This window comes from Enhydra lutris, unplaced genomic scaffold (genome assembly GCF_002288905.1).
Source record: "Enhydra lutris kenyoni isolate GAN:26980312 unplaced genomic scaffold, ASM228890v2 scaffoldscaffold7, whole genome shotgun sequence".
NCBI classification, from domain to species: domain Eukaryota; kingdom Metazoa; phylum Chordata; class Mammalia; order Carnivora; family Mustelidae; genus Enhydra; species Enhydra lutris.
Window position 1 is genome coordinate 42,083,192 of NW_019154091.1, and position 22,415 is coordinate 42,105,606.

Here is a 22,415-nt window from a genome sequence, read left to right on the forward strand (position 1 = left end):
CTTACATTAGCCAGGATAGGAACTGTTTTTGTCATTTTTGTGGTTTGGACAGGTTCATGTTTTTTTTGGAGTACGCGTGGTCTTATTTTTGTTGATTGATCATGGTTACAGTGACCTTGGATGATGTTGATATTCTGTGAAGTTGTTGATGTTCCACTTGGGAGCACCGTGGTCTAGCTGCAAGGACTCCAGTCTGCCAAGGCCTATTTTTCACTTTTTCCAGGTTAAAATAAAAATAAAGGAAAAATGCTATTATAAGAATGAGTAGAATCTAGGCACATTCAGAATACTGAGCAACAGCTGTGTCTTGAGAAAGCAGAGAGGCAACTCGGTGTAGGGGAGTAGGACTGGGATTACTTTTCCTATTTGGCCCCATAGTAGTTGTGTGAACCTGACAATGACAGTAACAGCGTCCATTCGCTGAGCATCTACTACATGTAATAATGTTTCTTAGGGGCTTTACACACATTCAACAGCTTTGCAAGGCATATGGATTTTGATCTCCCCATTTTACAGACAAGTAGTAACATTCCTAGAATCACCTATTTATTAAGTGGAATTGCTGGTACATTAAGGGATTTGAACCTTTTGGAACCTACTCAGTTTCCACTATATCAGGATGCCTCTTTATTCAGAACCTTGGTGTCTGCAGGTGTAGCAGTAGAGACATAATGCGTACTTGGCAGGATTGTTCCGAGACTCAAATGCTATCATGTATCTAAAAACACCAAGCACAGTGACTGGCTCGTGGTGGACAAGCCACAACCAAGTTTTCCTTCTCCCAGCAAAGTGGAGGTGCCTCTGATTATGAGTAGAGATGAGTCGACTAGTAGTCTATGTTGAGTGACTCTAGACAATTTTAACCTTCTGGTTACAGAAAAGTTAGGCTGAAAAAAATGTTAGCATCACAGATTCGGAAGTTAGAGTTCCAAGAAATTGTCAAGGTCATTTCTTAGAGATTAGGAAAGTGAAGCTTAGAAAGGTAATTGATGTGCCCAGTGTCCCACTTAATTACTATCAGTGCTATGCTGAGAAACCTGACTTCTCTCGCCTGGGTGTCTCCCCCCCCCCGCCCCGCCCCCCCGCTGCCAGGCAGCAGAACTGCTGCTCCTGTCTAGGTTGGAAGTCAGAGTGTGCTCTGGGCCCCTGCTCGCTGGCCGCCCTTACACTGCTGCCCTTCACGTATGGGGCTGCAGAGCTCTGCACTTGGACAGTAACTGGGAGGGATCCTCTCCCCTCTCGTTATTTAATCTCACACTATAAAGTTTCTAAACGTATTTATTCAGTGCATTTGGCACCTCAAACATTTTAAAACGGGTTTTGGTAGCATTATTTCGGGAGCCAGTGCTCGAGTCCCACAGCTGGGGGCAGAGGGCAGGAGAGGGGCGGCAGGAACGAGGTCGCACCCGGAGATCGAGGTTGGACGTGGGGACTGAGGTCCACGGCCCTGCCCCCAGAGGCAGCGGGGCGGGGCGAGCGCAGCGACGCCGAGAGGCGGGTCGGGAAGCAGGAAGGGCTGGGCGCAGGGTTGCTGGGCGGAGAGGAGCCGGCGACTGCTGCAGCGGCCCGCACCATGTCCGCGCGCAACCGGGGCACGGAGCTGGGTAAGGGCCCCGCGGGTCGTCCCCGCCCGTCTCCCTCCCTTCTCGCCGCCGCCGCGGTCCGCCGTTCGCGGGGCTCGCCGCCGCCCGGTGCCCTGGGGTCCGCTGCCGGGGGTGTTCGCCCTGGCGGGAAGCGGCCGTACCGGGTGGGTCCGCCCCCACCCCGAGCAAAGGCCGGTCCACAGAGACTTAGGAACTCTTGTGCACATTGGCACCGAGGCCTTGTGTGGTGAGCGGAAGACATAGGAAAGGATTTGACTTCTCATTTTCCAGCTTAAGTCGTTCACCTTCTAGCTCCCTGGTTGCAAAGAACAAACTCCAAAAACAAAACCCCAAAATCCTCGAACCCCAAAACAAACAAAAAACCCCAACCCAAATAAAACAAGATAAAAACCTTCTTTACCCGCTCAATGGAACCCCTGTGCGATTTAATGCTGGATTTCCGTAGATAATTTTACCACAGCCGTACGTACCCCTTTTAAAACGTCCGTGCTAATGGAAAAGTTATCAGATCGCTGTGCTGTATAACTCACTGTAAATTGTGTATGATTTTAGAAGTACAGAGATTTGTGAAAGCGCCTGAATTATTTCATCATTTTTCATTTTACTTATATTATCAAATATGACTGGCAAGAAAAATTTAGTTCTGATTTCCTAAAATATAAAAACTTTGTAATTCAAACTTGAGACCCATAATCAGAGCCAAAGGTTAAGGCTCTCAGTTTAAGTATTACAGCTGGGATATCTGTTTCCTGTATCTTTATTTTAGCTCTGTGACTTTGGGCAAATTACTTGATCACTCTGTGCTTAAATTTCTTAATCTGTAAAATGGTTGTACTTCTAAGGGCGATTTGGAGATCAAATGAGAGGATTTAAAGTGTTTGGTACTTTGTGGGTAACTAGGAAGAGTTAATAATAATATGGTATAGAATTCTGGTTTTAGGCCTGATTTTCAGAAAATTAGTTATGATTCTATATAATACATACAAGGCACTTTTTTTCCCTTTGAAAGTGACTATCCTGATGAAATCGTCTACACTTCAAGAGGTAATCCAGAACTTTTGTTAAATGGTGACCATGTGTCTTTATGAATACACTTGATTTCTTCACCAAATTGATTCTCCTTTAGTCATTGCCCTTTAGCAGATTATGTTTTAAATTCTAGTTGTATCCCTGAAATGTGAACTTTGGTAATAAATGAGTATTCCCTAGATTAGGAGGTCCAGAAAGATAGTGAATGGGGTACAGGAATTGAGTGTAGGTCTTACCTTGGTATTTTCAGGGATATGGCTCTCTAACTTTGTACAGATTGAGGACACTCCACTCTTTTTCCAAAACTTAGACATTTGTTTATTGTTTTTCAAGAAATACAATTGAAGCCATTTTTACTTTCTTTTTAAATTTTTTATTATTTATTTATTTATTTATTTTTAAAAAAGATTTTATTTATTTGACAGACAGAGATCGCAAGTAGGCAGAGAGGCAGGCAGAGAGAGAGGAGGAAACAGGCTCCCCGCTGAGCAGAGAGCCTGATGCAGGGCTTGATCCCAGGACCCTGAAATCATGACCCGAGCCGAAGGCAGAGGCTTCAACCCACTGAGCCACCCAGGCGCCCCCATTTTTACTTTCTTTTTTTTAATTGGCATAATCGACACATGACATTTTGCTTTCTTTATTAGAATTAGCATCATATCCCTACATTTGTTAAAGTATCAATAAAGATAAAAAAACAATTGCTATATAGAATAATAGTAAATTTGATTTTTATGCAACTATTTAAAGGATCATAGTTTTGTTTTATTCTCTTTGTTTAAATAAAATCAGATAAATTTCAAGGATTTTTTCCTTCTCTGGTATTAATCATTAATCCAGACAGAGGTTTAGCCTAAAATGTAAAATAAGTTATTTGAATTATTTATGTACTGGGGAAAAAAATCATTCAGTATTAACTTATGCAGCATATTAACTGATGCCTTTTATAATTTTCTAATTAAAAGTCTTTTTGAATAAACACGGTCACTGCTTTTTTAAAGAAATTAACTTGTATTTCCTTGTTACAAAAGGAATTCATGTTTATTGTAAAAATGTTAGAAAATACCATTAGCACAAAAAGACTAATATTATTACTAATCCAATCAGTTATTTATATTTTAGTATATATAGTTCTAGTTAATAGACTTTTTTAAAATAAATAGGCTCATTTGAGACTGAACCTCACCCTCATGATAAGACCCTTTAGGGAAAACATTCTTTTATCATGGCATTTTGATATGTGAAAGAAAACAAATCCTCTAACTTTAATGTTAATTTTTATGTCTGTGTTTAGTGATCAGTGCTGTCTGCTTAACGTGTTTTATACTTAAAACATTCTTTTCTGATTTTCTCCAACTCAAGCATAAAGCTAAAAAACCTTTTTCTTTGGGCAGTGTTTGCCTTAAGTGGATAAGTGACAGCTGTATCCTCATAAAAGCTTAATCAGTTTGGAGTCAAAAGGGGGGAAAACCCCCTAAATCTGGGCCTGGTATCGAGTAGCCTATGGCTCTGGCCAAGCTACTTGATTTGTTTCCAAGTAGGTCAGTGGTTGTCAAAGTTTGCTTCCTGGACTAACAGCGTTGACAGTGTATGAGAGCATATTAGAAATGGAAATTCTCAGGCCCTGTTGAGATCTTAATGAATCGGAAGCTCTGGGGTGGGGTTGGGCCTTCTGAGTATTGATCAGTCCTCTGAGGGGTTCTGAAGAACACCCAAGTTTGAGAACCACTAGCTTAATGATCTCATGGTGCTATGGAACGCTTCCTGCCCTATGTATTCTATTAATTCTATGTGTTCTTTATTTTCCTAGGCACCTCCAGAGTTTTGCCTAAAATGTAGCTACAGCACAGGCAGTGATCTTTCTTTGTGCTCACTGACGTGTCTCAGGCACTTAGAATAGTGTCCACCACACCAGAGGCCCTCAAACATGTTTGTTGAATGAACAAATGAATTTAGAACTACTCCTTGCTTAGGAGAACTGGGGCATCCACCTAGACCTTCTGTGTAGGCAGGTGCTGGTGGATGAACACCTTCCTCTTTTCTGAATATTATTAAAATTTAAATTTGTTACTTTTGTGTCAAGAGGCTTATGAAGGATGTTGACTATGTGGCTTCCTTTCAAATGTGATTTTCTTTGGAGGCATCTGGAGAATGGGGCTATTGTATTAGGTGACTTCTAAGGATCTCCCTACTTGGTATCTGTATATCTGTAAGCTCTTGTGTACAGAAAGAAAAATTTCAAAGTTCTCTGAAAAACAATAACAAAAAAAGTAATTGCAAGCTGAATTTTAGTTTGGAGGGATAGAGACAATTCTCTGGCTTTCCTGTATAGCATTAACAAGAGATGAGTTTAGGCATATGTCCTCAATTGGAATGACCACGGACCATGATTCCTGAGGAATATGAAGATTATTTTACTCTGTGGAGGTCCTCTCTGTAGTGCAGGTCAGAACAAACAGAAAGAGTAGCTTATTTGTTTAAAACACAAATAAAGGAGATTAGCCTTGGCTAGTTGCCAAACCAAGAACCATGATGGATTTTGTATTTTATGAAGCACATTTATTCATTCAAAAAGTAGATATTGAGTACCCGTTGTGCCCCGGGTAGTATTACCTTGGATACAAAATGGACAAGGATAGTTCCTGCTTTCAGAGACCTGGGTCTGATTCAGGAGCTGGGCATCACGCCAGAGCTACAATTAAAATGATTGCAAATGTGATAAGCAGTTATTTTTCATTTATTTTTGTCTAAGAAATCAGATAGATATGCCTAAACTGTCCCTTAAATGGGTTGTGATAACCAAGTGTTCTGTCTTCTTACATTATAACTTTTATTTTCCCTTGAGGAACTTAGATAAGAACCAAGAATATAGGGAGCTCATTTTTGCCCCTCCTGCTAAAGCATAACTTTGATGTAGAATGTAGATTTTGGTAATAGTGATTTTTTCCACTGCAAAGTTATCTTTAAACAATTTTTAAAAAAATATTTGGAATGAAATTTTAAATCTTAAAGTTAGGCCAAGCACCGGATGCTTGAGAATAATTCTTTAACACCGGCCATATGCCAGACACTGTGCCTAGATGCTAGGTACAAAGATAGTAGTTAACATAGAGTTCCAGCTATGTGCCCAGGCCTTGTGTTAAATACATTTTTTTGTTATCTCAATTACTCTTCACAACGGCCCTGTGAAGATTCTATTATGATGCCCTTTTTACAGATGGGCAAACTGAGGCACAGAGGGTTTTAAGTAACTTGCCAAAAACCAGTTAGGCAGAGCTTAGGCAGTGCTGATGCAGCAGAGCCAGAATTCAAACCTAGGTGGTTTGGTGCTGACGCTGCCTGCTTCACCACCACAAGTGGTCTCTGGGTGCTAGTTGGGGGCACTCAATCTGTAATACAAGAGAAGGCAAGTCAACAGCTGGTGACTCTCTTAGGTTTTGCCTGTGTCTTTTCTTACAATAAGCCACATCTTTTTTTTTTTTTTTTAACCTTTTTCTTTCTTTCTTCTTTTTTTCCTTTTTTTAAAAAGTAAACTCTGTGCCCAATGTGGGGCTTGAACTCATGATGCCAAGATGAAGACTCAAGTGCTGTACAACTGAGCCTGCCAGGTGCCCCCCCCCCCCCCCCAGTAATCCACATCTTAACCACTGAGATTTGTTTCAGAGAAGATGAAGTTTATCTTCAGAGAGAATGGAAATATCCAGTCTTTGGCATGTTAGGAGAGTAGGTTTACATGTTACTGAGTAAGAAATTTTCTGGGATGACATGTTAAAAGCAGCCTTTCTCTGGGAACTTTTTTTTTTAAGATTTATTTATTCATTTGAGAGAGAGAGCAAGAGAGAGAGAGCAGGGGAGGGGGCAGAGGGAGAGAATCTCAGATTCCCCGCTGACCATGGAGCCCAAGGTGGGGCTGATCCCACGACCCAAGATATAATGACATGAGCTGAAACCAAGAGTTGGATGCTCAACCAACTGTTGCACCCAGGTGCTCCTGGGAATTCTTTATGTAGATATGCTGATGTGCCTCAGGGCATCATGGGGTGAGGACCTGGGAGTAATTGCCAAGTGATCAGAGTAAAGGGGTTTTAGGTTTTTTTATTTCTTTTTCTTGTCTCTGTATTTTTATAAAACTCCAGCTCTCTTTAGGTGTACCTTAGCTTGCTGGGTTTAAGAATCAGTCCTGTCTCTTGATATCATCTTAAGATTAAAAAAAAATAAGAAAATAAGATTAAAAAAAATAAGAAGGAAAGAAAATAAAGAAATAAATACTGAGAATTTGGGGCATCAGTCGGTTAAGCATCTGCCTTCAGCTCCAGTCATGATCCCAGGGTCCTGGGACCCAGTCCCACTTCTGGCTTCCTGCTCTGCGAGGAGTCCACTTCTCCCTCTCCCTCTGCTGCTCCCCTTGCTTGTGCTTGCTTGCTCTCTCTCTCTGTCAAATTAATACAATCTTAAAAAAAAAATACTGAAAATTTGTAATTATTTTATTTTGTTGATTTGAGATGAATTTTGTTCATTTTGCTTTTTGGATTTCTGAGACCTCTATAGTTTCCTGAGAACTGAAATCTCTTTAGTTGTAAACAAGGCAAACAGTTTAAGGCATCTATAGATTTTAGGGGAGAAATGGCATAAATCACCCTTGAAGAATTCCATTTAGCTAGTTAGTGAGACGGAAGGATGTTAAAATCTTTCTTTGAGTTACAAAAGCCAATCCCTGCTTAAAAACAGTAGGGTAGCATATTCTTTATTAGATGGCATGTGAAAATTTGGCTGTAGCTCAGGTTAAGTAAGAACGGAATTTAAAAATTTATAGATTTCTGCAGAGAGTGGCCCAAGTGGAGTTAACCTGTGATTTTTTTAACATTATAATTGATTTGTACAATATTTTAAGTTGGTGTGAATTTTATATCTGAATCCAGTTACTTTTTCTCCTTAATACTTAACATATGTATATATTTTTTAGGTTTAATAGGGTAATTTCTCAAACATTTTCTCTTTTAATTCTGGTAATCCTTTGTGGAAAAGTATTAATTATTGCATTGATGAGAAAACTAAAGCATTGAGAGCATAAGTAAGTTGTTTAATGTTTCATAGTAAGAGTTGAGGTCATGATTCAAATCCAGAACTTCTGGTTGAAAGTTCTTTGTACCATAGCTTCATGCGTGTGTGTGTGGGGGGGCACCTGTACGCACACATGTGCATGTACACATAGTATGCTTGTGCATGTGTTCACAGTATTCTAGGTGCTAGGAAAGAAAGATAACATGAAAGTAATTATTTTTATGTAATTATGATATTGGTAATGATGAATTTATTATCCCATTAAATATGGAATATAAACCAGAATAACAGAAAAAAAATTTTTTTTTGCTATACTTTTTCTTTTAACTTTAAAACAGCCTCAAACTTTTAGGAAAGCTGTAAGGATAGTAGAAAGATTTTTTTCCTCTGAACCATTTGAGAAAAACGGCCAACTGACATGATGTGTCACTACTTCTGGACGTTTGAGTATTTCATCAAGGATCTGTTTCTCAATGGCTACAACGGCATCGCAGCCATTAAAATGAGAACATTAACATTGATGCATTATTACCATCCAGTCCGTGAATTTCATTCAGGTGTAGCCAGTTGTTCAAATAAGGTACTTTATTAAAAAAAAAAATCCAGCTCAGAATCGCATGTTGCCTTTGTCCTGTGTCTTTAGTCTTCTTCAGTAAGGAATCATTCGTCTTCGATTGACTTGAAGCGTCTTCACATTTTTGCAATCTGTAAGCCAGTTGCTTTGTAGAATGTTCCTAAGTTTCTGTCTGCATTGTTTTTTCGTGGTTAGATGTAGGTTATGCATTTTTGGTATGAATATCACAGAACAGATCTGTGTTCTTGTTGCATGCTCTAAGGTAAACACACAATTTTGATTTATCTCATTATGGATGATGCTCATTTTGATCACTCTGTTAAGGTGGTATCTGCTAGCCTTCCCACAGTAAAGTTCGTTTTTTTTTTTTTTTAAAGATTTTATTTATTTATTTGACAGAGAGAGATCACAAGTAGATGGAGAGGCAGGCAGAGAGAGAGGGAAGCAGGATCCCTGCCGAGCAGAGAACCCGATGCGGACTCGATCCCAGGACCCTGAGATCATGACCCGAGCTGAAGGCAGTGGCTTAACCCACTGAGCTACCCAGGCGCCCCGTAAAGTTCGTTTTTAACCTTTGTGATTAATATGTATTTTGTGGGGGTATACTTTTTGTTGTTACTGTTCTTTTTTAACCAATGGAGGTCTTCAACTTATAACCCTGAGATCAAGACCTTAGCTGAGATCAAGAGTTAACTTGCTGAGCCACCCAGGCTCCCCTGTGGGGTGATGCTTTGCAACTATTTAAATATCCTGTCTCTGCAAACTTCCAATTTGTTTATGTTTGCTTGTTTATATTAGTATGTATTTGAGGTTTCGTATCTTCCCAATGGGTCATAATTATTACTGTTATTATTTAATATTCAGATTGTTTCCAATTTTGACATGACCGTTACTTTTTTTTTTTTTTAAGATTTTATTTATTTATTTGACGGAGAGAGATCACAAGTAGGCAGAGAGGCAGGCAGAGAGAGAGGGGGAAGCAGTCTCCCCTGCTGAGCAGAGAGCCCGATGCGGGACTTGATCCCAGGACCCTGAGATCATGACCTGAGCCAAAGGCAGAGGTTTAACCCACTGAGCCACCCAGTCACCCCATGACCGTTACTTTTAAGTACTTTCTCATTTTCCAGCTTCACGTCCAGGCTTATTTTATACTTTCCCTGCCCTAGCACCAGAGCCAGCCATTTCTCCAAGGGATGTTTCTTCTGATGGATAATGGTATTTAGAAGCCAAGATCTGGGCAGTTGGTCTGCTCATGGTAAATGGAGTGTCTCTGTTCCCAAGCCTCCCACTTGGCTGAGCTAGAGAATGTATGTACTATACACACACACACACACACACACACACACACACATTTACTCTATATTTATCTAATTATCATCTATCTATATCTCTCTCTATAATAAAAACCTTGCTTATCCTCCCCCCACCCACCCTCTCCAAACAATGGTCAGAAAGGGAAGGGGGGACAAGAATACATTTTTAAAATTTATTTATTTATTTAAAATTTTTCTTATATATTATAAATTTCTAGTTTTTTAAAAAAACAAAATACGTGGAGTGCCTGCTGTTCATGGCACTTGTTTCTGGATGCTTATAGTAATGGCTGGGATTTCAAAGTAAGCATTACCTGTTTTCTGCTCTCCCTGGAGCTCCCAGTCAACTAAGGGAGACAGTCCTGTAAATCATTACGGAGAAGTAGTCAGTTTGCAGAGATACAGAGGAATTCACAGACAGTTTAGGGGAGGGGATATTTTTGATAGGGAGTAGTTTCTGCAGAGGGATTGAGTAAAACCAGTATGGTGTATTTCGTTAACTGTAGGAGCGCAATTTTTAGATTTCTAGTGTAATCTTCTCATTCTCTTATAAAGGCTAAGAGTAATATTTTAGTGAAGAAAGAAAACAATCCCTCCTCTTCTGTGTATGAAATACATACACAGTCAATATAATGATTATGTACATTTTTAGATTTTAAATTGGGCATCCTTTTCTGAATGCTTTTTTACCTTATAAGTCTTCTACTGTTTGTGAGTGTTGATGAGGCTGTCTTTTATTATTCTGATACTGTTCTGATAAATGGGGAAAAAACCTATAAAGTAATAATCGGGGTTGGTTGTATAATTAAATAATTGAAAGTCCTCCATGGTGCCTCTTAAGTTAAAAAAAATTTTTTTAAGCATCTAAGCCCTGTGGATTTTTTTTTTTTTTTTTTTTTTTTTTTTTTAGCCCTGTGGATTTTAATTGTTAGGAAGGAAGATGAACTTCAGGCGCTCACTTAAAATGGGATGCCTCTGCCAGGAAAAAAAGACTAGTAAATAGGACAGCAGATAGAGCCCTTGAGGATGTGATTTAAACATGTCACTCGAAATTGTTTAAGTGGAGAGCTCTGCCCTTTTAAAACACTGTCTGTCACTTGAGGATTGGGTCACCTTGAAATGTGTTCGTCTTTGAGTTAAAGGCATAAAAAGGCACTTTGAAATTTTTCAGTTAACTTTGGTGTGTCTTGTGTGTGTGTCTAATGGCTGTACCTCTCGTCAGCTTGCCGCAGCTGTAAGTCAGTCCCCTGGAAACCAAAGTGGTTGCAAGAGAAGGATAAATGTTTCATCTCAGCTCCAGCAAACTCTACAGAATTTTTAAAATGTTGAGACACTGGCTGCAGCTTCTGACTCTCTTTGTATAGTCAGGTCTTCCTCCCCTAAAGCGAAGTCCGAGATAAGAGTAGCTTCTGGTAATAACTTCCTGAAAGACTGCCACTTAACTGGTGCTTTGGTTCTTTTGGAATGTGGTTAATGATGTCAAGATTGCCGTCTTTGGAGTCTGGCAAGAATATCGGAATTAACTACTCTTGTAATCCAGATGTGGATAAGCTTTTCAACTGAACACCTATTGGACACACTCCTGTCCCCATGGCCACAGGGTAGGAGTGTGTGTGTGTGTGTGTGTGTGTGTGTGAAGTTTCATTCAGATTTAATATTTGACACTAAACTAGGTGTCCAGAGTACTCAAGGTATGCAGACCCCTCATCTCAGATGTTGAGCCCCTCAGTAGCTTTAAGAATCCACAGCAGGGGGAGAAGCCCAGGAATCTGCATTTTCCCAAGCTCCCCAGAGGGTTCCTGTGAACACTTCAGATTCAGAACCCTTAAGGAAATTGTAGAGTAACCCAGATTAATTACAGAGTCAGAGAATCTTCAATTACTCTAAATCATTTTTGACAAATCCTCTGTCACTTTTTTACATTTAATTACTTTATCATATTTTTTATATCTGGCTAACAACATTTCTGTAAGCAAGTTTGAGCAGAAATTAGTCTTTTATTTTTTGATTGAGGGAATTGAAGAAATGAGCATGAAGGCATTTTGGAAAAATCAAGGGGGTTAGGCAGGTACATGGTTGCACCTAACTGAAAGTGCATTGTGTCTGAAAAGGAGCATATTTTATTCAAATAATGCCAATGACTAATGGGAAATGTAAGTGCTTTTCATGGTGATTTTGGAAATTGACCTGAGTGTATCTTCTCCGTGTTCTCAGGCACTGGAGCAGACAGACCTAAATATTTCTCATTACCTGGAGATGCAAGGTGATCTACCAGGAAGAGTGATTTAGTTAATTTGTTGGTGGAAAGAAAAGAAAATATTGATGTTTCCTTGGAGATTATTAATTAAGTTTGTATTGTGAATTCGGTGGGAAGGTAGGTTGTGACAATTCTCGTTATATTTGTATTTGGCCAAGTAGCTCAAGCTCTGTACGTTTTGATGTGTTGAGAGAGATTTTTTTCTCTTTACTGTATAGGGAGAAACTTCAGTGCTTCTGATAGTTTTCCGAAGAAGAAACAAGAAACATATCTTAGTCTTCTGTCTTAATAAGCAGAGTTTATTTTCCTTTTTTTTTTTTTTTTTTAAAGTAAGCTCCACGCCCAGCATGCACCCCATGCTACGCTTGAACTCAGGACCCTGAGATCAAGACCTGAGCTGAGATGAAGAGTTGGATGCTTAATCGACTATGCCACCCAGGCGCCCCTATTTTCCTTTTTCTTTATTTCCCAACTTTTGGCTCTTCAGGATACAATCATTATTATAATTCAAATTCTTTTATTCAGCAGGTGTATACACACACACACACACATATATGTACATATATATGTATATATATACATAGAGAGAGAGAGTACCTACTGTATACTCTGTACTTTCCATGTCTTTGTGAAAGGCACAAGAGCAGTAGAAATTAGGAGTCCCTGCCCTTGAGAAATTTCCCTTAATCAAACTACAGTCGCTGGGGAAGCTCGCTGCTATTCCCATAGCGACTTTGCTCGTCCTCACCGTATGCAGCTGCTCTGTTTCAAATGATGAACCAGTCAACATTGGCTTATTAACCTTTAGATTATCATTTTAAAATACTGTGGGAAATCTATTCACATAGGCAAAGATCTGATCCAGATTTCTGTGAGTGAAAACACCTCCATAGATCTGGCTTCAGGAAGAAAAAAAATCTGTTTCAGTCTATAGATGGATACTGTGTTTGATTGGTTGTGGTATTCCCTTGGTAATAACATAATATAGAGAAACGGCGGGGGGGGGGGGGCAAGTAATTAGCATGAAGCATCTAGGCAACAGCCATCGATGCTAACAGTGCTCCCGAAAGAAAGTTGTTTTTGCATATGACCGTGGTTACTTTTACAGACCAAGTTGAAATTTGGTATCTTGTGGGATGAATGGTGGGAATCTACTTGGCCGTGTATGTCTCACTGAATGCATTTTGGTTTATTTGGGAAGAATGTAGGATCAGGACCTCAGCATTTTGCCCTACCTCTGCATCTGGTCCTGTGATCTCAGGCAGGGGATGTCAGTGTACTGGCTTACATGATGGAGGCTCCTCGGTTGTACCTCTGTCCAGCTCTGGTGGGGAATGTTGATAATGGTGGTAGACTGTGCATGTATGAGGTAGAGGGAGATGGGCAGTCTCTGTACCTTTTGCTCAATTTTGCTGTGACCTAAACTTCCCTAACAAATGGAGCACTGGGTGTGATGCACAAACGGTGAATCTTGGAACACTGAAAAAATAAAGTTTAAATTTAAAAAATAATGAAGTCTGTTTAAAAAATTAAACAAAAAGTCAGACACATCTCTGAGAATCCTTCCAGTTCTGAACTTTTGAATCTTCTGGTCATTACTTAGAATTACTGTTCTGTGGAATCATAGGTCTATGACGTTCCCTGTGCTTGGAATTCATACGTTTTTATTCTTACCCTGGCCATCACAGTCCTCTCTGGCTTTTGAGGCTCCGAGTTCCAGTGATTGTTTTACATTACCCTTTCCCCCTTTCTCTGATGATTGAACATGATTGAATACATATTTTCTTTCTCTCTAGATGTTTCATGAGTGTAAATCTTGACTTCATAAATCTTTATGTAGGCAGAGCCTTTTATTTTGTATTTATTCCTCTGCATGGCAGAGTATTGATTATAGTCTTAATGTATCTTCCATAAAAAATATCTTGTGGATTCACCCCTTTTCCCTCTCTTTTATTCCTATGCTCGGCTTGTTCTGTGACATATCTAAATCACAGTGGTGGCCTCCTAGCTGATTTCTCCACATCTGGTCTGTCTTATCGGCCCCAGGAAAAATCTATATTCAGCTCAACTTTTTCTTGTTTGTTCACACAGAACAAATTACATTTATCTTCTTAGATTTTCTATTTTGATTATTTGGCTTCTTTGAGATGTACTTCCATTTCATGAGAAGTATATACTCCTACTTAATCAAATTAACATAACCTCTGTCTTTAGTCAAAGGAAATACTTGAGTTAGTGGGGACAGCAAAATAGTGCTCTCAGGAAGTAGTGAATGGGTTTAGCTAGAGAGGACATCTCACAAGACTGGAAATAGAAATGTCTGTTAAATTCCGTTAAAGGTATATGTCGAATAGTTGAAATTAAGTAAATGTGTTCCTGACTCTACTGATTGTATGTATAGCATTCTAGAAGTAAGTTGGGTATAAAATCATAGAGACCTGTGTTTGAATCCTAGCCCTGACGTGTCCTGAGTCACCTTGGACAAGTGATTTCATCTCTGAGTGTCAGTTTCCTCATCTGTCAAATGGAACTAATGCCTGCGTGGCAGAGTTAGTGTCAGTATTCAATGAGAAATACTATTGGATCACCCTTAACTTGATAAGTGACTGATAGATGGTAGCCATTATTCCAGTAATCTTCCTAAAATACTGTTTGTTTGTTTTTTAAGATTTTATTAATTTATTTGACAGAGAGAGAGACAGTGAGAGAGGGAACACAAGCAGTGAGAGAGGAAGAGGGAGAAACAGGCTTACCACTGAGCAGGGAGCCCAATGCAGGATTCTGTCCCAGGACCCTGGGATCATGACCTGAGCCAAAGGCAGACGCTCAATGACTGAGCCACCCAGGCAGCCCTAAAATACTGTTTTCATTATTTTATCTTCTCCCCGAAGAGTCTTTGTTTCCTCTATCGAACTGTTCATCACCGTCTGCTGAGGTGCTCTGCCTTCTCTTCTGGTACCTACTGATTTCCATCTTGTGTTTATATGTTGTCATGATACTTTATTAATAAGCTGCTTGAGGGTAGGATCTGTGTTTGTTAGGTCTCTGTATCCTTCCTTGCACTTAGAACAGTACTTTTCATGATGTAATTTGTTTTTAATCAGTGTTTATTAAATGGAATGAATGAAGAAGCATTGTTGCCTTTTCTAGGAACTTACTGTGGTTTTTTTATCCTCTGGTGTGCAAATTCCAACACTTCTGTTCTTTCTTTGAGGATCCTGGGTCATTTGGCCTGTTCCTGTTACCTCTATCCGCCCCTGCCCAGGTCAAGCCTGATCCTCTGCCCCCTTCTATGGAAACTTACTCCTCTTGTTTGATAGCTATCTTTTAACCCTTAATTATTTTGATTTTTTTTCTCTATAAGTTTTCTTCTCACCATTTTTATCACATTTTCCTTAACACCAAGGACAATAACTACTATATAAGATGCATACCTATCCGTGAACTTTGGAGAATGGATCACTGTGGAGTATTTAACATGCTTAAAACTTATGTCACCTGGGATGAAATTTTTGTAAAATTAAGTATCTTTAAAAGATGTTTTGGTCTACTTACAAAGGCAATACACAGTCATTATACAAGTTTTTGAAAATTCTTAAATATAAAGAAGGAAATAAAAATTCCCCAGATTTATCCCATGGAGCACTAGAACTCTGAATGTTTCGTTCCTGTGTGACAGAGAATACACTGAGTAGAATTTAAGAGTTTTGGGGGGCTTGGAGGATCATCGTTGCAAGCATGTAACTCCTTGTGAGTTCTCAGATTGTAAGTACTCAGTAAATACTAACTTCTAGTATAAAAGGCATAAATGGACTCATGAGGCTTTTAGAGCTACTTTCCTCTAATTAGGTGGCGAGGCTGCTTTGCTTTTTTGGTTCACTGAGTGCACTTTTAAAAAACTTTTAAATTTCTTTCCTGTGATCACTATTCTGTAAAGGTTCCTACCTTCTTATTTGTTTGCTCTTTCTAATGTGCTTGAGACAAGAGCCTCAGGGCTACTAGAAATGTGAATAAATAAACTAAGAGCAGGAGGGTTCTGGAGGAGGTTCTAGTAGCCTTCTGCAGTTGGGGTTCTGTGTGAGAGTTGAGCCTTACTGCCCTAAGGCATCCATTATATCATCACATATTAAGTTCTTTCTGGTGCATCCAGAAGGGTATTCTCCATGGGGCAGAATGAGAAAATAGTCATTCAGATCATTTTTAAATTCTCTGGTCCAGATGAGGAGCCTTGTCTGGGAAATGCTGCTGTGCTCTCTTAACGAGTGGTGTGCATGAACACCATCTGCGGATGCTGTGAAATCCCTATTCATGGATCAGAGCCCTTTCCTTTCCTTGCTCTTTGATTCCTGGCAACATGCCAGAAAGGTAAATTTGAAGCCTGCCTGCTTTTCTTTCTAAGCAGTGGTTTACTGTTATCTCATGTCACCAGTTCTATATTGGGCTCCTGGAGGATTCTTAATAAATATATATTGATGGACCAATTGATTCTTTTTAACCTATTAATTATGAAGGTTTTCAAACATTCACAGAAGTGGAGAGATTAGTGTAATAAACTCGTATACCTGTCCCCCAGTTACAACAGAAATCAATGTTGCCATACTTGCTCTACTCGCCCTCCTTTTTTGCTGTAGTAACGTAAAACTCAAAATGACATCATGCCATTTTGCCCCTACAGCTTTGATGTGTATCTCTAGAAAAACATTCTATTGTTACAGAACTACATTTTGGACTATATGCTGGACATGCCACGGGTAAGCAGTGAGAACGGGAAAAGACCAGGGGTGTAGATCCACCTGTTTGGATAATTAATCCCGGAGTAACTGAGAGTCAGCTGGTGTCGGGGATACTCCTTATGAAGCAGGGGACGTTTTGCCTCTGGGTGCACAAGCCTCTTGTTGCACATCTTAAACACCTCTGAGGGGTCTACTTTTAGGGTACCCTTCTCCTTGTTTAAATACTGGGAGAGGGGCACCTGGGTGGCTCAGTCGTTAAGTGTCTGCCTTCGGCTCAGGTAATGATCTCAGGGTCCTGGGATCGAGCCCCGCATCAGGTTCCCTGCTCAGCAGGAAGCCTGCTTCTCCTTCTCCCACTCCAACTGCCTGTGCTCCCTCTCTCACCGTGTTTCTGTCAAATAAAATCTTTAAAAAATAAACAAACACTGGGAGAACAGAAAGTACACTTCACACTCATGTTTGAGAGACTGATGGCATCAAGAGCTACGTGTACCTGGGAAAGCTAGCTTTAATAAGTACCAAGGAGTGATACTTTAATTTTGTAATTTGAAATATTTACCCTTAGGGAATATTGGGTGATGGGGGCGGGGCCTTCTTGCCATATCTGAAATCCCACCATTTTCTCTTCTGGCCACTCTGTGTTTTGTCGAGTCGACCTTAAGTCAAGTCTCTCAGCCTTCTCCAGCTGTTAAATTCTGCCTACAGACAGGAGTAGCCTTCTCTGGAAAACAGGACAAGACCCAGCTTCCCTAGAGAGCTGACACAGTTGCATGACTTCCACAGCTACTTCGGGTCCCCCTGGCCCCCAGGAGCTGGCTGCGGGAAGCCCAGGGTACCTGGGGTGCACCTCCAGGGGGAAATGCTTCCAGATGAACGTGGCCGCCATGTGTTATCCTGGAGCTCACTCAGACCAACTTCGGAGTTGGCACATCTAATGACTTTGTGTAAGGAGGGGCGGTGGGGCTTAAAGTTTCTGATGACTTGTCACAGAGCATCTGAAAGCACCGGGAAAATCAGCCACCTTGTCAAAACCTGTGCCATGAAAGAACTTGCTGAGGAGACACTGCAGAAGGAGATGAGATGCTGGGGGAAGCCGTGTTTTGAATCAGCACCCAGCAGGTGGTGAATACCACTCAGATTCAGTTTGGAACAAATACTCCCAGGCAGTGTTGGCAATCACTGTGCTCCATAATGTAGCGGGGGTTTGTTTGTTTGTTTTGGAAGACAATATCAACTCGAGCCCTGTCTGCTTACAGGCAGGGTATTTAGCACATGTTAGATGCCTGCTGCTTAAGGGGTACACCTACATGCCAAGCTCCTTCTGCGTGTGTTTAAATATATTTTTGAACACAGATAAAGGCACTACCAGAGAGCATGAGACGGTGGTAAGTAGGGATCTGGAAAGCATTTGATATTTTCTCCAAATCAAAGGGTACGGAGGAGGTGATTTAAGGCTTATGTAATACATATGGTAGCTCTACCAGAAATGTTTCTCTTTCTTAAATTTTTCTTTTTCTTTCCAAACTTATTTCACTTTGGCTGTTCGCTCAATTCACATAGTTTAAAGGATGAACTCTTTGTTCAAGTTTGAGAATTTGGTTCTGTATTTCTAGATGACCCGGATTAAAATTTTCTGCAAACATCTGTGCTTGAGATGGTTACCCATTTAATTACATAGAGATTTTTGGGGCGAAAGGAAGTTGGACTTTGAAGTCAGACTGCCTGGGATTCAGATCCTGATTCGTCCATCTGTGATTTTTGAATTTGTACACTTAAAATAAGGTGGTGGATAAAGGCTAGGTCGTAGAATGATTGCGAAGATTAAATGAGGTATTATAAGTAGAGCAGCTGGCATGGTGCCTGGAACGTAGTAAGCTACAATGAGAATTATTTACCCTTCCCTTTACACAGATTCAGTAGGGATGGTGGAAAGTTCTGACCTTAAAGCCAACGAATAACTGATTGTGAACAAGGATATTTGTTGACTAGACTGTAACATGGGATTATGAGGAAGAGATTCAAAGGACCTAGGGCAGTTGGAGCCCCAGTGTTTGCTGGAATGTAATGGGGTTGAAACTAGAGATGTACCCAATACCTTTACAGTGATTCGCTTTCCTTCATATCAAAATATGATAGAAGGTAGGTATCACTGGGGTGTTTGTTTTTTGTTTGTTTATTTGTTTTTGGCCAGATGGTAATTTATTCATCCCATATTCTTTTATTTTTCTAATTTTTTTTTTCTGCCATCAGCATTTGTGGAAACTGATCAATACCCAGACTATGGAGTAGGTGTTCATTCAGGTCAGTCTCCTTGGTGTCACTCTATGGCCATGTTAGGTAAATAATCATAGACAAGTACTTCTGTGCCATTCAACTAGAATAGCAAATTTTTTCGGTAAAAGTAGGCATGGGGGGGCGCCTGGGTGGCTCAGTGGGTTAAGCCACTGCCTTCGGCTCGGGTCATGATCTCAGAGTCCTGGGATCGAGCCCCGCATCGGGCTCTCTGCTCGGCGGGGAGCCTGCTTCCTCCTCTCTCTCTGCCTGCCTCTCTGCCTGCTTGTGATCTCTCTGTCAAATAAATAAATAAAATCTTTAAAAAAAAAAAAAAAAAGTAGGCATGGGTTTCAAAATTCAGAGGTACAAATTTTGTTTTTATTTTTATTTTTTAAGATTTTATTTATTTGAGAGAGAGAGTGAGAGAGAGACATGAGATGGGGGAGGGTCAGAGGGAGAAGCAGACACCCGCTGGGCAGGGAGCCCAATGCAGGACCAATCCTGGGACTCCAGGATCATGACCTGAACAGAAGGCAGTCGCTCAAATGACTAAGCCACCCCACCCAAGTGCCCCAAATATACAAGTTTTAGTAGCAGAATTGTAGTGATTCTCAGTAGGTCATTTAAAAAATATTTGCCTAAAAGGTTAAATATCAGAAGTAATATAAATTCACAAACTTTTGGAAATAATTTAACATCCTTTATACAACTTGTCATTCATAGTTTAGTATATCTTACCATAGAGGTAACACTTAAAAGTAAATGTTCCTGGGAAAGGTCATCTGTTACCTTAAGATCATGAATAAAGTGCAAATGACCAATAATATGAGATTTAGGTAGGACACTGTATGGTGAGAAGGATATTGAGGTACTGGGTAGTGGAAATGGGGCAATAGGTTTCAGGAAAAAAAAGACTTGTTTTTTTTGTTTGTTTTGTTTTGTTTTGCTTTGTTTTGTTTTTGTTTTATTTATTTTATTTTATTTTTTCAGTGTTCCAAGACTCATTGTTTACGCACCACACCCAGTGCTCCATGCAATACATGCCCTCCACAATACCCACCACCAGGCTCACCCAAACCGCTCTCTCTTCCCCTCCAAAACCCTCAGTTTGTTTCTCAGAGTCCACACTCTGTCATGCTTCATTGCCCCCTCTGATTTTCCCCAGTTCACTTTTCCTTTCCTTCTCCTAATGTCCTCCATGTTATTCCTTATGCTCCATTAAGTAAGTGAAACCATATGATAATTGATTTTCTCTGCTTGACTTATTTCACTCAGCATAATCGCCTCCGGTCCTGTCCATGTTGATACAAAAGTTGGGTATTCATCCTTTCTGATGGCTGTGTAATATTCCATTATATATATATGGACCATATCGTCTTTATCTGTTCATCTGTTGAAGGGCATCTTGGCTCTTTCCACAGCTTGGTGATTGTGGCTATTGCTGCTGTGAATATTGGGGTACATATGGCCCTTCTTTTCACTATATCTGTATCTTTGGGGTAAATACCCTGTAGTGCAATTGCAGGGTCATAGGGTAGCTCTATTTTTAATTTCTTTTTTTTAAAATATTTTATTTATTTATTTGACAGAGAGAGAGAGATCATAAGTAGGCAGAGCAGCACACAGAGAGAAAGCGAGGGGGAAGCAGGCTCCCTGCTGAGCAGAGATCCCAATGTGGGGCTCGATCCCAGGACCCTGGGATCATGACCTGAGTCGAAGGCAGAAGCTTAACCCACTGAACCACCCAGGCACCCCCTATTTTTAATTTCTTAAAGAATCTCTACACTGTTTTCCAAAGTGGCTGTACCAACTTGCATTCCCACCAACAGTGTAAGAGGGTTCCCCTTTCTCCACATCCTCTCCGACACTTGTTGTTTCCTGTCTTGCTAATTTTGGCCATTCTAACTGGTGTAAGGTGGTATCTCAGTGTGGTTTTGATTTGAATCTCCCTGATGGCTAATGATGATGAACATATTTTCATGTGTCTGATAGCCATTTGTATGTCTTCTTTGGGGAAGTGTCTGTTCATATCTTCTGCCCATTTTTTGACGTGAGTATCTGTTTTGTGTGTGTTGAGTTTGAGGAGTTCTTTTTTTTTTTTTTTTTAAAGATTTTATTTATTTGACAGAGAGAGAGATTACAAGCTGAGAGAGAGAGAGAAAGAGAGAGAGAGGAGGAAGCAGGCTCCCTGCCTAGCAGAGAGCCCGATGTGGGACTCAATCCCAGAACTCTGAGATCAGGACCTGAGCTGAAGGCAGAGGCTTAACCCACTGAGCCACCCAGGCAGCCCCGAGTTTGAGGAGTTCTTTATAGATCTTGGATATTAGCCCTTTGTCTGTAGTGTCATTTGCGAATATCTTCTTCCATTCCCTGGGTTGCCTCTTTGTTTTGTTGACTGTTTCCTTTGCTGTGCAGAAGCTTTTGATCTTGATAAAGTCCCAAAAGTTCATTTTTGCTTTTGCTTCCTTTGCCTTTGGAGACATGTCTTAAAAGAAGTTGCTGTGGCCGATGTTGAAGAGGTTATTGTCTATATCTCCTCTAGGATTTTGATAGCTTCTTGCCTCATGTTGAGGTCTTTTACACATTTAGAGTTTATGTTGTGTATGGTGTAAGAGAATGGTCGAATTTCATTCTTCTACACGTAGCTGTCCAACTTTCCCAGCACCATTTATTGAAGAGACTGTCTTTTTTCCACTGGATATTTTTTCCTTCCTTTTCGAAGATTATTTGATCATAGAGTTGTGGGTCCATATCTGGGCTCTCTACTCTGTTCCATTGATCTATGTATCTGTTTTTGTGCCAGTACCGTGCTGTAAAAATAAGAATAGGTTTTATATAAATTCTAGGTTTCATTAACTGGTTATTCTTTATTTTCTTGAGCTTAATGTACTTAGTTAAATTTATTTTATTTTAATTAAAAAAATTTTTTTTAAGATTTTATTTATTTAATTGATAGAGATCATAAGTAGAGAGGCAGGCAGAGAGAGATGAGGAAGCAGGCTCCCCGCTGAGCAGAGAGCCCAATGTGGGGCTCGATCCCAAGACCCTGAGATCACGACCCGAGCCAAAGGCAGAGGCTTTAACTCACTGAGCCACCCAGGCACCCCCTTAGTTAAATTTAAATGAAATAGATTTTATTATTGTTAGTTCTATTCTGTAGCATTTAAATTATGTTTCTGGTATTTCCATGGGTGAACTGTGTGCAGGTTCATTGTAGCATGTCAGTATCCTTGCAGACTCTAACTTGTATGACTTGCACAGCATCTGGCACAGGTAGTAGCTTTATGAATAATCTTTTCAATTGCCTTATGGTATGAACGTATTTAGTATCCACATTTTTGGACATTTTCAAATTTTAATTTAAGAAGGTCTGTCATCAACTCTCTCACTGAGAGGAAAGAGTTAAATAGATTTTCTTGGCAGCTCTTAGCTCCTGGAATAATTGATCAAATCTTCTCAAAGGATTGAGAGTTAGATCTTTACCCAACAGGGGGCCACAGTTGTCTAGCTTCTTGGTGAATTTCTCTGAGGTCTAATGATTCTTTCTGAACACTAGGCACATTTAGGGGC

The 22,415-nt window shown here is 40.1% G+C and overlaps 1 protein-coding gene across 1 annotated transcript in view; it reads left to right on the forward strand.

Moving 5' to 3' along the window:
- The first annotated feature begins 1,532 nt into the window (after positions 1-1,532).
- LOC111142153 (deoxyribose-phosphate aldolase) overlaps positions 1,533-22,415 on the forward strand; it is a 114,946-nt gene continuing 94,063 nt past the window's right edge. Inside the window, exon 1 of the mRNA XM_022495141.1 lies at positions 1,533-1,604. Within this exon, the coding sequence (XP_022350849.1) occupies positions 1,574-1,604 (31 nt within the window). The 5' untranslated portion in view covers positions 1,533-1,573. The remainder of the gene's footprint in view (positions 1,605-22,415) is intronic.